Genomic DNA, 16,167 nt, shown 5'->3' with positions numbered 1-16,167 from the left:
GCACCAGCCCGCCCCACCCAGGCACCGGACCCGACCCCCACGACCAACGGAGCCCCCACTGCCCCCGCCAGGCCCCGGAGGCCCCAACCCCCACCCCAAACCACGGCAGAAGGGCAAGGAGCAGCGACGACCAAGCCCCCCCACCCCCTAAGTCATGGAGTCAGCCACAGGAGACCAGAGAGACTGAGCTCTTTCAAAGTTACTTGAACTTTGGGCTGACCTTTTGTCCAAGCTGATATGATCTAACAGCAGATTTCTGTGTTGACTTATGTTTATATTTTTCTTGTTTTTCCAATTTATTAAAATAGTTTTTTTGGCAATACAAAGAGTTATGAAAATGATAGATGCTAATCCTTCTTCTATATCGATGGCACTCATATCACCAAGCACACAAAGTGATGGCGAGGCCGTGATTGAACCTTAAGCCAGACTAATAAAACGGCACATACCTGCTGCCAGAGAGCCTGGACAGGTGTGCAGAACCACAGTGCGTGCATGTAGCTGTCGGGTAGATTACTATCACAGTGCTTGCAAATGTCTGAGCTACTGAGACCCATCTTGAACATCCTCTGTCCAGTGTAGTAAATTCTGTGAAGAGTTTTGAGATGGATTAGCTGCAAGTTTGGACTTTTTGTCAGTTTAAAGGTGTATAGACAGAGTTCTGACCAGAAGCTTTCATCTGTGCTGATGCTCAAATCTGCATCCCATTTTGTTGTTGGAAGGGCAATATTGTTATCTAAATTACATAAAAGTTTGTATATTTTGGAGAGAGTTCTATTCATTGAAAAATTAATCAGAGTGGTAACTACATCTGGTAGCTTTAAATCATCGTCTTTTTATTTATACTTTTTAGTAATAATTGATTTAAGTTGCTGATATTCCAAGAAGTTATTTATTCCATGTTTGTCTTGAAGTTCCTGGGGAGTTATGAATCTTCTATCAATAATTACGTGCTCTAGTTGTTTTATGCCCCCTGCTTGCCAAGCTGGGAAGTGAATCATTTTTTTGTTTATAAGGATGTCCGGGTTGTTCCAGATGGGTGTCATTTTGCACGGTTGAATTGATGATTTTGATATTTTGAGAAATTCCCACCAGGCTGTTAAAGTGGCATTTATATTAATAGTTTTGAAACAATCCTATTTTTTAACTGTTTGGCTAATAAATGGTAGCTCTGACAGGTTGATCTTTCCACATAACGCCTGTTCCAAGTCTAACCATGAGTTGGTTTCTGGATTATTTATTAACCATTTTAAGATGTATTGTAATCTATTTGCAAAAAAGTATTTGTGGAAATTAGGTAATTCTAATCCTCCACAGCTTTTTGCAGATTTTAAAGTTTTTAGACTTATTCTTGCAGGTTTATTGTTCCATAGAAAGCTTGATATGGATGAGTCTAATGTTTTGAACCGTTTTAATGGCGGTTGTGTGGGAATCATTGAGAAGAGATAATTAACTCTGGGGAAGATTTTCATTTTAACCCTGGCTACCTTGCCCATAAGGGACAGAGGCAGGTTGGTCCAGCGTGTTAGGTCGTCCTGTATGCTTTTCAGTAATGGGGTGTGGTTTAGCTGCACCAGTTCTGAAAGTTTGGGGGAAAAGTAGATACCCAGATATTTGATATTTCCTGTTTTAACTGGAATTGTGAGTCTTTGTTCCATATTCCTGTTGAATGGTAATAAAACAGACTTATTCCAATTAATGGAATAGTCTGATATGGAGGAGAATTCATTTATGATCATTGCTGTTTCATTTACAGAATGTAAATTCCTTAAAAATAGTAATATGTCATCTGCATAAAGACTAATTTTATGATGGCTGTGTTTGTTTTTTATTCCTATAATGCTCTCATTCTGTCTTATTGCTGCAGCTAAAGGCTCAATGAATATATAAAAAAAGAGAAGGAGAGAGTGGGCAACCCTGTCTGGTTCCTCTTCCAAGAAAAAACCTGTTTGAAGTCTGTTTATTAGTTCTAACTGATGCATTGGGGTAGTGATATAATATTTTGATCCAATTGATGAATGCTTCTCCAAAACCAAACTTATGGAGGGCGGCAATAAGGAACTTCCAATTTATTCTGTCAAAGGCTTTTTCAGCATCCAGCTATAGTACTGTCATTTCCTGGTTTTCAATGGTGGCAAAGTCTATTATATTAACTAGTCTACGGACATTATCATCCGAGTGTCTGCCTTTGATGAATCCAGTTTGGTCGAAGTGAATTATGTGAGGAGTGATTTTTTCTATTCTCTGTGCTAGTGCTTTGCAGATAATTTTTACATCTGCATTGATTAAAGAAATAGGGCGATAGCTTGAAGGACTAGTGGGATCTTTGTCTGGTTTTAGAAGAAGAATTATATTGGCTGAGTTCATGTTAGGTGGCATTGATTGGCTCTCATTAATAGATGTGACCGTTTTATAAAATGTTGGTACCAGTTGTTCCCAGAATTCTTTATAAAACTCAGCAGGAAAGCCGTCAGGCCCTGGTGCTTTACCATTAGGCATAAGTAACAGAGCTTCATGAAGTTCAGACAACGAGAGCGGAGAGTCTAAGTTTGTGATTTGATCCTCATTTAACCTGGGTAGGTTTACATTATTAAGAAATGAGTCAATACTTTGCTCTTACGGATTGATCTGTGGTGTGTACAAGTTTTTATAAAAGTTTTCAAATGCGTTATTAATTTTGATTGGGTCATGAGTGACATTTCCTGTTTGGTCCATAATAGAGGTGATTGATGATTTTTCTCTATTAATTTTAAGCTGATTAGCCAGAAATTTGCCAGATTTATTAGAGTTTTCAAATCTTTCAAGTCGTAGCCTTTGTATTTGAAATTGTGTTTGTTTATTAATGATGTCATTTAACTGCAGCTTTAAATTTTTCAGATCTCCCAGAATGTATTCCTCTGCAGAAGCAGCATAAGCAGTCTCCAGGGTTTTGATTTTATTTTCTAATTCTAATAAATCTGCTTTCTCTTTGCGTTTTTTTTGCGTTGAATAAGAATTGATTTTCCCTCTCATGACTGCCTTTGCTGTTTCCCAAAGAATGCACGGTGAGATGTCTGGAGTATTGTTGAAGTCTAAGAAGGTTGCCCACTCTTTTTTAAAGAATTGAAGAAATTCCTGGTCCTTTAACAGAGACGTATTAAACCTCCAGGTTGTACCTGAAGGTGTGGATATTTCCCTAGAAATATTTACAGAGACTGGTGCATGATCACTGATAATAATTGGATGGATATTGGAGCTTTGAATATTTTTTAAAAGAGAGTTACTGATTAATAAATAGTCTAAACGGGAGTGTGAGTGGTGAACTGGAGAGAAAAAGGTGAACCCTTTAGTGCTTGGGTGACATGAGCGCCACGCGTCGCAGAGACCCAGATCATTCATGTACTGCTTTAGAATACTTGCAGACCGCCATGTACGCTGGTTTGCTGCCGTGCTGAGTCTGTCAAGTTCAGGGTCCAAAACCAGGTTGACGTCTCCTCCTATAATGATTGTGGAGTCAGAGTGAACTGACAGTGAGGTGAAAAATCTGTGAAAGAAGGAAAAGTCGTCAACATTAGGGCCGTAAACACTCGCTATACAAAAGTCCTTATTCTGAATGGATATATTAATGATTATAAATCTGCCTTCTGGGTCAGTAACTGTATCCTAATGAGTAAAATTAAGATTTTTATTAATTAAAACAGCAACTCCTCGTTGTTTGGAGTTGTAACTGGCATAATATATAACTGGAAATTGTAAACAGCACATAAGGTGGTTCAAAGAATTCGATAAATGGGTCTCCTGCAGTAGAGCTATATCTGCTTTTAGACCATCCAGGTGATTTAACATTTTCAGTCTCTTTGGCCCAGAGCCAAGTCCACGCACATTCCAGCTAACGATGTTAAGACTGTTCATAACTGCTCTGACTGGGAAAGTGTAAAGCTAAGTAATGCGTGTGTGCCAGTCCGTGTGTGCGTGCCCGCATTGAGAAGCGCTGTGCATGTGTGCGCGTGAACGTTTTCTGGCTATGTGAGCTGCGTGTCGTGTGCGTCCTATGAGAGCCTGTGTGAGGTGTTTGCAGTATTTCGGCGTGTGTGTGCGGGATCGCATGTGCACGCCCATGTGTGCGCTTGTGTGCGCGCGCGCCCGTTCCGTGCATAAATAAATATTTACCGAGGATGAGTTGCTTCCAGGTGATTTACATATGAGGAGGGGGGAGAGGGGGGGGGGAGAGGAAAGGAAAGAAAAAAAGAGATCTGAAAAGCCTTCAGCACAGCCAGGGGGTGATCTCCGGGTCCCGGAACAGCCGGCCGTCCACGTAAAGTTTGTCAACGGCCACAACCGCTCTCGAACCAGCAGCAAGATGTTTCCTCCTCAGGATCTTCTTTCTACGGAGGATTTCTGCCGGGAACTGGTCATTCACGCTGAAGTGTATTCCTTTCAGCTCTCGGCCTCGGCCCTTCACCAGCTCCTTTTGTTTGAAATGTTCGAATTTAGCAACTATAGGACTGCTAAATTCTGGTGCGCTGGTGGTCGGACCTTCTTCCTCCGAGGCGGTGAACCCTGTGGAAAGAGATCTTCTGCACCTCCTCCTTGGGGAGCCTCAGGTGGGCTTCCAAAAAGGACTTCACAGTGGCCTTGGGGTCTTTAATACTCTTAACAGGTTATGTTAGTTTATCGGAAATATTTTAATATGGCGGAAAAATGAAACAAGATTGAAAATGTTTGTTCAAATGCTTACGCGCCGCCAAGTCGACTCACCACACTTGTCTTGCTGGGTCTCGCGATACTACAGAATCACGTCTCCTCTGGTTTCAAGACGTTTAACAACAGATCTCCTTGTGCGCTGTCACTCTCACAACCCAATGCATCATGGGAGATGTAGTGTGATAACTGCCGCAAAAGGGCAGAAAGACTAGCGTCTCTGAGCTTCATTGTTTTGTTCACTTGTTTCACGGTCTGATACCGGATTCTGTGGAAAGCTACACCGCTAAAGACGAGCTTTAGCTGATATTTTTGTTAGAACTGAGCGACTTTAGGAGCTAAATCAGGACAAGGAAGTGAAGACTTTAACCACTTCTGATTGGTCAGACTGATGACATGTGATTAAGCCCCGCAAGACAGTGGAGACAGTTAAAGGGACGGGACTTTTCCAAAATACAGCCGAAGCTGCAGCTGAATCGCAGTACCGTCATTCTTATCAAAATGTCTTTAATAAAATAAAATAAACACAATGAAAAAGTATTTTACAATCTGTTATATTCCTAACTCCTCAGTGTTTTATTGGGGCCTGTTTGGATGAACAGAGAACTGAAATCCTGGAGATGGGAAATGTTTTTTGATCAGTTAATGAGGGCAATTACCCACGGCACACTGGACCATCTCCCGCGGCACACTGGTTGAAAAACACTGGACTAAACAACTTCTTGGAATATCAAAAACTTAAATCTCTAAAAGCTAAATCTATAATTACTAAAAAGTTTAAATGCAAAGACAATGACGTAGAACTACCAGAACTAGTTACCTCTCTGATTTATTTTTCAATGGATGTAACTCTCTCCAAAATACGCAAACGCTTATGCAACCTAGATAATGATATTTCAATCCTGATAACAAAATGGGATGCAGATTTGAGCATCAGCACAGATGAAATCTTCTGGTCAGAACTTTGTCTAAACACCTTAAAACTGACAAAAAGTCAAAAACTTGCAGCTAATCCAATAGAAAACTCTTCACAGAATTTACCACACTGGACAGAGGATGTTCAAGATGGGTCTCAGTAACTCAGACATTTGTGAGCACTGTGACAGTAATCTACCCGACAGTTACATGCACGCACTGTGGTTCTGCACGCCTGTCCAGGCTATATGGCAGCAGGTATGTGCGGATCTATCAGTCTGGCTTAAGGTTTCAATCATGGCTTCACCGTCACTTTGCGTGCTTGGTGACATGAGTGCCATAGATATAGAAGGAGGATTTTTATCTATCATTTTCATAACTCTTTGCATTGCGAAAAACAATTTTACTTAACTGGAAAAATAATAATTATATTAATTTAAATTAATATAGGACTCTACTGCTTGATCATATCAGCTTGGAAAAAATGTCAGCCCAAAGTTCAAGTAACTTTGAAAGAATTCAGTCTCTTTGGTCTCCCATAGCTAACTCCATGACTTAGGGGGTGGGGGGCCTGGGCGTCGCTGCTCCTTATGTGCCTGCCGTAGTTGGGGGCGGGGTTCAGGACACCACCAGAAACCTTTAACTGGTTTCTGGTGGTGTTTGTGGACAGTGTGGTGAGTGACATCCTCTTCAAGATTTGGGATGCCTTTTTGTTCGAAGGACCAAAGATCATATTTCGATTTGATCTCTGGTCCGGGGGGGGTGGGGGGGGGGGTCGTGTCTGGCACCTAGGTGGGGTTGGCACTGCATGAATTCCCTGGCTTGGTCCAGTGTGATGGTTGGTGTGGCTGGAGGTTCACCAGAGGCTAGTGGCGAGAATGGAGGTAGGTTGAGGCTTGAGGAGTGACTGGAGGATTGGTGAGAGATGAGGACACAGGTGACCACTTGTGGGAATGACCTCCTGCACTCAAAAAAATAACTCATTGGATGAACTCAATTTTATTGTGGGCAGGATTTCCATCCAATAAATATGATTAGCCCCACCTCACAGAAAATTCTTTCATGTAAAGAAATATAGCTGAGTTATTCGAACTCAATTTTATTAAGAATGGCAAGGCAAAAAAAAAATCATTTGAGACTGGTGCTTGGCCCGTTTTGAACTTAGAACCTCTGCATGCAAATCCCGCTGACCGATCCACTGAGCTAACACTTTTGTGACAACATACAGCCACCAGTATAAAGACATAGAATCATTTTTTTCTATAAATGAGGTTCGTCTTATTGGGAGAAGCCGAGTTGAAACGATTCCAAGCCACAGTATGTTTTTTACATGGAAAAACACAGACAAAAGTTTTTTGTTGATTTTGATTTTAAAATAAATATATTTAAATAAAACAAACTGAATTTAATTGTGTTACATGAAAGACGGGCTTGAATCATTTTTTTGAGTGTGGGCATGAGACAGAGAGCGAGACTTAGGTAAAAGCAAGCGTACATGAACTATGGAAATAGTGACCAAACTATGCACCATCAGGGGCAACGAAATGGCGATGAATGCTGGAGCTGGATCTCCTTTTGTAGGCAGACAGGTGATTTGAGTGGTCGCAGCTGTGTTGAGGTGTTCAGGAGCCAAGCAGAGAGGGGAGGGGGAGGAGAGCTGACAGAGGCACCATGACACCCTCTTCCTTATATAATCACTTATTAGGGTGATGGGGGGGTCAGCCTGCGATGCACCTTTGGGGGAAGGATTTACTTGGGAGTGGTCCCCTCGCCTGGTTGTCGAATGGGAACAGCCCCCCCCCCCCCCCCTCTTGGTCACCAAGGTCTCGGACCTGCAGGACTCTTGGTGGGGGGGGGGGGGGGGGGGGGGGGTTGGACATCACTGCCAGCATGCTGCAGATGTCCTCTCAGCACCCCACCTGCCAATTTTTACTGCACCGTAGACATGTAGGGCACCTTAGTGTGTGTGTGTGTGTGTGTGTGTGGGGGGGTTTGAACATCACAGTGAGTAATCAGGAGATGTCTTCTCAGTGCCCCACCCTCCAATTTTAACTGCACCCCTTTAGTATACACGACCTTTACCCCTCAAAAAAATTTCACTCCAACACACACACACGCTCACAAACGCACATACAAAAACTGCCCCCTTTTGGATATACATTACTTATAAACCTGGCTGTAATGATTGTAAACATCCAGCTATGTGTTGTTTTGTGCTCTTCTTCAATCATCCTCCTAACGCACCCTCTGGCATCCCTCTCTTCTTCCCTGCCTTTCTTTTCCACCCGGTCCAACAAAAGACTGTTACAGATTTGATTTGATTTGATTTAAAATGGTTTATTTCAAGCAATCAAATAAGAATAATACACAACAACAATACAATCGTCAGTTATACATTCATACAATGAAAAATCAATCTTACGATAATTAGACATATTTATAATTAAAGCCGCAAGCAGCGTTGTATGGCCTGCAGACGCAACTCGCCTTCCACGGCCGCCCTCACCGCTAGAGGTAAGATCTTAAGCCCGAGCCCGAGTCAGAACCACTAAGTGCCTAGGATATCACAAGCGTTAAAAAAAAGAAATTCTAGTCGCCTTGCTTAAATGTTTTGTATCACTGCGCTGGCTTCTTAAAAACAAACTTTAGCTTCATCATTTGGACAAAAACAAGCGGTTAAAGGTATTCCAGAAAGCAGGCTATGCTAGCTCCCATGGTGCGTTTGAGGCTAAGAAAGTTGATAACCTCGGCTTTCGGTTCCAGAAATGGAGGTATATTTCAGGATATGTCAAGTTGCCATTGTAACTCATGCTCTGAACATAACCTGGTCTGTAGCAGGTTTAGTTGAAGGTTAGTGTGTTTTCAGAGAGGTGAAGCAGCATGGTGTGTCCTTATGAAGATGATTTCGTGGATGAAGGAGCACAGATAATACTTTTTCCACCGTGAGAGGGTGATAAGACCACATATGGATGTTGGAAAGAGAAACTTTTTTACTTTGATCTAACTTAATTATTTGCAAAGTTAATTAATACATTTGCAAACCTTATAAGCAGTTAAGTAATATGAATTTAGAAGACAATGGTCTGACTTTAGATGTTAATAAATCTTAACACTTTCAGGTGTTTGCAAGACATCTATAATGCTAATAAATATCTTTCTAGCCTCTGACACATTAATAATGCCTATTAATTTGTTAAGTTAGTCAATAAAACTTATAAGCTTATGAACACTTAGGCTTGTGTCAGGCATCTAAAATGCTAATAAATATCTTACTAGAACCCCAAAAAATAATAATACTTCTTTATTTGTTAACAAAGGTTGTTAATAAATCTTATTAAGCTTATTAACATTGACACATTTGTTAGGCACCTATAATATCAATAAATGCATCATTAGCATCTTTAAAAAATCCTAATAATAATGCTTGTAAATGTGTTAGTTAAGTAATTTAATAATCCTTATTAGACTTATTGTACTAATAAATGTCTTACTAACACCCTATAAATTCATTTATAATGCTTGTTAATGTGTTAACAAAGCTTGTTAAGGAATCTTAATATGAAGTGTTACCAAAGTAATTCATTTAAGTTGTAAGTTGGCAAAATTGGATAAGTTATATATATATATGCGTCACAAGGAAAATTGAAACAAAATCAGAAACTCGTGCGTTTACTTTGTCTGTTCTTCAACTACAAGCAGAAACTCTTTTGATGATGCAGCCGTGATACTTTTTTGATGGACGTATAATCTTCATACACCGTCATTAAAACCTCAGAATCCGTCTCACTGAAGTATAACACTTTATTTTTTTTTCACCACGCGTTTCCATGGTGACTCCAGAAATCGGCGATCTCTTGAGAATGTCTCTATGTACCTGCTGTGCACGTGCATTAACCCAGGGTTACCAAGTCGAGCGTAATTACGCCAACTCATATCCGGTCTTTTGGAACCGACATACCCAGAGTAAGCAAGTTCAGGCGGATTTCAGCCAGAGTTCCGGCTTAAACTCAGGGTAGTTTAAACATGCTACCTGGAATACCCCCCAGATGCTTTAATTAACTTATCCCGAAGTACAGCACATTTTGCTGTCCTTTGCCGCTGCAGTCTAAGTCAGTGTTTGCTCCGTCAGGGCATTAAGTTACTGTAAAAACGTGCTGCATCATGTAACAAATAGTCTGCTTTTTGTGAAAAACACAATCTAAATCCAAAAAATTACAAGAATGAAGTACTAAAAACTGATTGAATATTTCTTTCTTTTTGTAGGTGACCATGGTACACACTTCACAGAAGCAGTGGATCAGGCTTCAACGGCGTGGAGCAATGCTTACTTCGTCTACCAGTGTCTTGTACATAAAAAAACAACAGCAATGGTTAACCCAAGTACTTTAAACAAAATCATAAAAGTACAAAAACTACTAGAAAAAAATCAACCAACAAAAATTGAACATCATCAAAATTTCTTTAAAAATCTAAACATACCATTATAATTGAAAACAACACTCTATTTAGAAGAAAATATAAAAGCATAAATTCCATGAAGTTAAATATGTTAAAAAGTGAAACTCATTATATTTAGAATCTTTTCACAATCCATTTTTTGAGATAAAGACAAAACATTTCAGGACTCACGTTAGATTTCAGAAAACTGTTCACTTTCATGAATCCAATAATCACTTATGCTTCTTTTTTACTGAATAACTGCATCAATGTGTTATGGAGGCCACCAGCCTGTGTACATTTAATGAAAGATCAGGCGGCTTTGTTAGCTGACCTCAGGTCAGTTTCTCTTCTGTAGTTCTCTTCTGAGTTCTCATGTTTAGAGGTCAAAAACAACACAAAAAGTGTTATCACATACTTTTCACAAAAGGGCTTTTTAAAACAAGATATTTCACTAAAATTTTCTTTATGCAAAAAAGTATTCTCTCCTGTGAGTTCTTGTGTCTTTTGAGATTATGTATGTACAGTACTAAAACTTGTACAGTAATCCCCCACCCTTTCGCGGTTTAATATTCGCGCCCCGCCCATTCGCGGATGGCCGCAGATAACGTGACGTCACAAGCGTGAGACGCAGAACAGCGCTCATTCCGCGAATTTTATAAAAACGATTTATTCTGTACTGTACTGTAAAGTATAACGACCCAGAGTTGGACAGAGCTGCGGGCAGCCGGCGCCCCCCTCTTTCTGCCAGTTGCTGGACCACAGCGTATGTCAATCAGTGGTGTGCTGGTAACTGGTGGATTAGAGGGGGCGGGGCCTACCTGGGTGCGCGTTGGCTGAACGTTCTCCTCCGGCTGAGTGTATGAGCAGGCTGCGCTTTTTTTGTTCGAGCTGTAACCATTCTGACAAGGTTAATAAAAGCCAATTAAAGCCCTGCATCATCTCCAGCTTCTGGAAATGAACCCAAACGGCAGAAAAAGGTTCTGACCCTGCAGAGGCTCTGGCTCTGGGAGTTTTAAAACAGCGTCAATTATTCGCGGATTTTCGTTATTTACGTTCCTCACCCCCCGCGAATACGGGGGGATTACTGTATCACATTCTTTAAACAAAAAAAGTATCTTTTATGTGAGTTATCATGTGTGTTTTGAGATGAGATACATGCCTAAAAGTTTTTTTCAGATTCTTGACAAGAAAAGGGTTTCTCTCTTGTGTGAGTTCTTGTGTGTATTTTGAGATGAGATGTTTGATTTTTTTTTTTTTTACATTTTGTACATGAAAAAAGCTTCTTTCCTGTATGAGTTATCATGTGAGCTTTGAGATCAGATACATGCCTAAAACATTTATCACATTCTTTACAAGAAAAAGGCCTGTCTCCTCTGTGAGTTCTCATGTGTGATTTGAGACAAGTTGAATAACTAAAACTTTTATCACATTCTATACAAGACAAAATCTTTTCTCCTGTATAATTTCTGGTGTGTGATTTGAGACCAGACAAAAACCTAAATCTGGTATCACATTCTTCACAAGAAAAAGGCTTCTCTCCTGTATGAGTTCTCATGTGAGCTTTGAGATGAGATACATGCCTAAAACATTTATCACATTCTTTACAACAAAAAGGCTTCTCTCCTGTGTGAGTTCTCATGTGTGTTTTTAGAAAAGAATTAAAACAAAAACTTTTTCCACATTCCATACAAGAAAAAGGTTTATCTCCTGTATGAGTTCTCATGTGTGTTTTGACACTAAATACAGAGCGGAAACATTTGTCACAGTGTTTACAAGAAAAAGGCTTCTCGCTTGTGTGAGTTCTCATGTGACTTTTGAGACTAGATGTTTGATTAAATGTTTTTTTACATTTTGTACAAGGAAAAGGCTTCTCTCCTGTGTGAATTCTTGTGTGTGTTTTGAGAGCAGATAAATAACTAAAACTTTTATCACATTCTTTACAAGAAAAAGGCTTCTCTCCTGTGTGAGTTCTCATGTGTGCTTTGAGATCAGGTAAAAAACTAAAACTTTTATCACATTCTTTACAAGAAAAAGGCTTCTCTCCTGTGTGAGTTTTCATGTGTCTTTTCAGACCAGACAAATAACTAAATCTTTTTTTACATTCTTTACACAAAAAGGGCTTCTCTCCTGTGCAAGTTCTCATGTGTGTTTTCAGACGAGATAAATAACTAAAACTTCTTTTACATTCTTTACACATAAAAGGCTTCTCTCCTTTATGTCTAATGTGTGTTTTGAGAAGAGACAAATAATTAAAATTCTTCCTCTGATCTCTGTTCTGTGGGTCTGTCTCTTCATGTGTGGTTGATATTGGTTTTTCATGTTGGTTTCCTTTTTCATCCTGACTATCAGTTACATTAAAGCTCTGCTGATTCTTTAGATCTGCTTCATTGTTTTCATCTTTCTCATAAGTAGGAATCTTCATCAAGGTATCAGTCTCCTGCTTCAGATCAAGCTGATTTTCATCCTGACTGATGAAGAGCTCCCCTGGTTCCTCTATAATCTGTGAAGGTTCTGGTTCCTCTGGCTCCTCTTTAATCTGTGAAGGTTCTGGTTCCTTTTTAATCTGTGGAGGTTCTGGTTCTCCATCTTCCTCTTTAATCTGTGAAAGTTCTGGTTCTCCATTTTCCTCTTTCATTTGTGGAGGCTCTGGTTCCTCCTGTTCCATTGTCAAATACCTCTGTTGGTTGCAAAGATCCTCTTCACTCGCATAATTCTGAGGGAGGACTGCAGGGACGAAAAGACAAAAAAGGAGACTTTTAAAGGTCTTTGTGCACTGTCAAGAAAAATCTAAATCCCCTTTTTCAGAAGCACTGGACTTTAAATAAACAACATAATGTAACCTCTTTTACAGTTAAGACAGAGGTGATATCAGTCTTTAAGTCTTCAGTCGGTCAAACACCTAAACAAAGAAACTCAGAAGTTTTCAAAAAAGGTTGCAGACTATACATTTCAATAAACGCCCATTCTCCTCACTGACACACTCAGCTTTTACAGTAATAAAGTGTTGGTCATTAATCTTCTGTTCCCTACTACCCCATCTGGGGGGAGTCAGTGGTGGTGGTTGTGTCCCTTAGGCCAGGACTCTAGACCAGGGGTTCTCAAAGTGCCAATAGTGGCCCTCAAGAAGATTTATTTTGGCCCTCAATGAATCAATGGGCTTGTTTGTAAGCAGGTAAATGCAACGCTCAAAGAATTCAATATAAATCGTCACAGCAGATGTTTACAAAAATGGCTGAATCCAGTGAAGCTGTGACAGAAGCTAGTAGCTACGTGTGGCTTTGTTGTTAGTATCTGACATTGTTTGTCCATAGCAAAAAAAAAAAAAAAAAAAAAAAAAAAAAACAATTAGAAACGCGTCTGTCAAATGATACATTTGATAGACAAGTAGAAGATCTGGACAGCAACCTCCGACAGCAACTAGAAAAACATCTGGACGACCTGGTTAACTGCACAAATGACACATGAATGTAAGACTTTCTTAGTGTTACTTTATTCAAATAAGAGCAAACTAAAAGGCACCATTTTATCCCTTGTGTTTTCTTAGATGACCCCACCCTTACATTGACGTGTTCTCCCTACCATGACAAAGGTGGATAAAGGTGGAAAGATTTCATGTAATTCATGGACACCAGTGAAGATCACAAATCATTGAAGAAAAAAGGTTCAGAGCACTGTCTAGTGGGTCTAGATGACCCAACTCCCAATGTTAAAGGATAGCACAAGGGTTACAAAGACTAAATTTGTGACACAGCAAGTAAAAAGTCTCCCTGCTCCACTCCATTCTGATGCATCCACCTGCAGACAAACAGATCCATGAACATATTTGTTTTCCTCGTCTGAACTGGAATCTGGATCTAAACTGCATGCCTGGATAGATCTGATATTCCTGCCATTTTTGTTGCACTGTAATGTTAGCTTTGGGTTATGAGGGACTGTAAACTAGCGGGAGAGAGTGTAAACAAAGACTTTATGGGATTTCAGGAGAGGGTTACTTCAATGCCAACAGTCCCATTTTAATGAATTCCTGCTGCTCTGCACAAACTACGTTCCTGAAAAACAACAGTTTTTTTTAATTTGGCCATGACTCTTGTGCTATCTTAGATGACCCCACCCTTGGATTGACGTGATATTCCTACCATGAAAAAGGTGGATAAAGGTGGAAAGATTTAATGTCATCCATGGACATCAGTGAAGATCACAAATCATTGAATAAAAAAAGGTTCAGAGCACTGTCTAGTGGGTCTAGATGACCCAACTCCCAATGTTAAAGTGCCTAGGATGGCACAAGGGTTAAAATGGCATCATCCTAATGAAAAGACCACTGGGAACATTATGAAAATAGATTAAAGTATAGTTGGAGCGGAACTGTAAAATGCAGAATACAGTGTTCCCTTTTCTACGTCACAGTTCATCTTTTGCGGTCTTACTGATTCTTTTAGTGCGATTATGCTGCTGCTTTTTATTTTCAAACAGAAGACCCTGTTCTGCATCCTGATTGGCTGGAAATCTTGTCAATCACCCACTTTGAGTGTAACACATCAGTATCTTCGAATGTATTTTAATCTTTTTAAACTATGATTTATAGTCAATTTAGTTTCACTTTGAACAATCCGATTCTCTGAACTAAAATGGATCCAGAATATCTTTATCCAAAACTTCAACGAGTGTGACTCAGAGAAAAATTCCTGGTACTCAACATTGCATTACTGACACCGTCCTTACCGTTGTGAATGGTAAGGAGTGAAGTGAAGACGTGAAAAAAGACATCCCCATAGTACAAAGGTGCAGGTATGTGCATTATGCAGAACAACTTTGTTTAAAATGGAGCTGAGTTCCCCGGAAACAAGGCAAGGTTTTCTGTGTTAGGAGATCGACTCGAGTGCAGGAACTTCCAGTGGATTACAATGAAAAACCATCCATCTTTCGCTCCTTTTACTGGGACGCAGTTATACCACACTTTGTGAATGGATTGTAGAAGCTTGGGCTTTTAGAAGCACCAGGCTAACATGTCTGCTTGCACTGTTCTTCGAGCTTTTGCAAAGGCCTGCAACATTTATGAGCTGCACGGCAAAGAGACAGACCCTGACAATGATGAAAGGGAACCAAATATTTGATAGAAATTTAACCCAGCTGTTCATTTCAGATACAGAAGATGAGGACTTTGATGGGTTTTTGAATGCTGATTGGAGACCTAAAAAATGAAAAATTACGGTGGCCCAGAAGGGTCACAACACAACACATTAACTTTACACACAACACATTAACTTAACACACAACACAACACATTAACTCACAACACAACACAATAACTCACAACACAACACATTAACTCACAACACAACACATTAACTTACCTCACAACACTTTAACTCACAACGGAAGTAAAGCAGCAATTGAAGTGCTTTTATTCTGAAATGTCCACTGGGCTGAGCGGCTAACTACATAACAGAAAGTAATGTCACAGTGAGCTGTGGAGGGAGCGTGATTTTTCTGCAAAAGAACCTAGCAGCAGTGTTGCCAGATTGGGCGGTTTTGGTTCTATATTTGCGGGTAAAAATGGCTTTGGCCGGGTTTTCATAATTTGGGTTTTCATAATTTGGTTTTAGGGTCGGTTCGGCGTTCCCCCCCCCCTCATGAATATATAATAGCGGACTACGTTAGGCCGTGTGGCTGTGAACTTCTATGTACTAAAGCTCAGTAAACGCACCAGGCAGAGACACTTAATGGGCTCTGTCATCTAACCTGTTGTTGGGGGTGTGCAACGCCCCGCCTCTTAGAAATTGCGTTCTTTAAAGCCTGACACTGCGGCTGCGTGTGGGAGGAGCCACCAGCTAAAGTTATGGTCTGATCGCTACATGGAGCGGTGTCTGTGTTTATCAATCCTTTTATTATAATTCTGAACTATCTTTTATTTTGAAAAATCATCGGATCGGGTGCTAAATCAGTCCAGTAGGGGGAAAAACTCAACGAAAGCTGTGTATTCTTCTTTCTCCTGATCTAATAAAAGGATGACAGTATTGAATATTTCTTCAGCGGACCGGCCTTCTTTCATTCATTGTGTGTGTGTGTGCGCGCGCGTGTGTCTATGTGTGTTGGGAACTGCACGTGCATGTGTGAGGGGAGGGAGCGGAA

General features: G+C 40.2%; 2 protein-coding genes across 2 annotated transcripts in view; both read right to left on the bottom strand.

Moving 5' to 3' along the window:
- Window positions 1-16,167, bottom strand: part of LOC105355327 (NACHT, LRR and PYD domains-containing protein 12-like) — a 1,049,862-nt gene that overhangs the window by 941,619 nt on the left and 92,076 nt on the right. The gene's annotated exons all lie outside the window — the stretch shown is intronic.
- LOC105357781 (gastrula zinc finger protein XlCGF17.1-like) lies at window positions 9,451-12,744 on the bottom strand. The gene is made up of 2 exons (XM_011493107.3): window positions 12,711-12,744; window positions 9,451-12,246 (listed from the first exon to the last, which is right to left on the bottom strand). Exons 1-2 carry the CDS (start codon window positions 12,742-12,744, stop codon window positions 11,195-11,197), a joined length of 1,086 nt encoding a protein of 361 aa, XP_011491409.3. The 3' UTR covers window positions 9,451-11,194.

Source organism: Oryzias latipes, chromosome 2, assembly GCF_002234675.1.
Source record: "Oryzias latipes chromosome 2, ASM223467v1".
NCBI lineage: Eukaryota > Metazoa > Chordata > Actinopteri > Beloniformes > Adrianichthyidae > Oryzias > Oryzias latipes.
Note: the sequence above shows the minus strand (reverse complement) of the source record. Positions and strands in the feature narration are given on the sequence as shown.

What these genes read in the sequence shown, in the direction of transcription:
- LOC105357781 (XM_011493107.3), bottom strand. Translation starts at nt 12,744, where the DNA reads ATGCGAGTGAAGAGGATCTTTGCAACCAACAGAG. An exon ending in GATCTTTGCAACCAACAGAG is followed by an intron (nt 12,247 to 12,710) that starts GTATTTGACAAT and finishes TTAGACATAAAG; the next exon opens with GAGAGAAGCCTTTTATGTGT.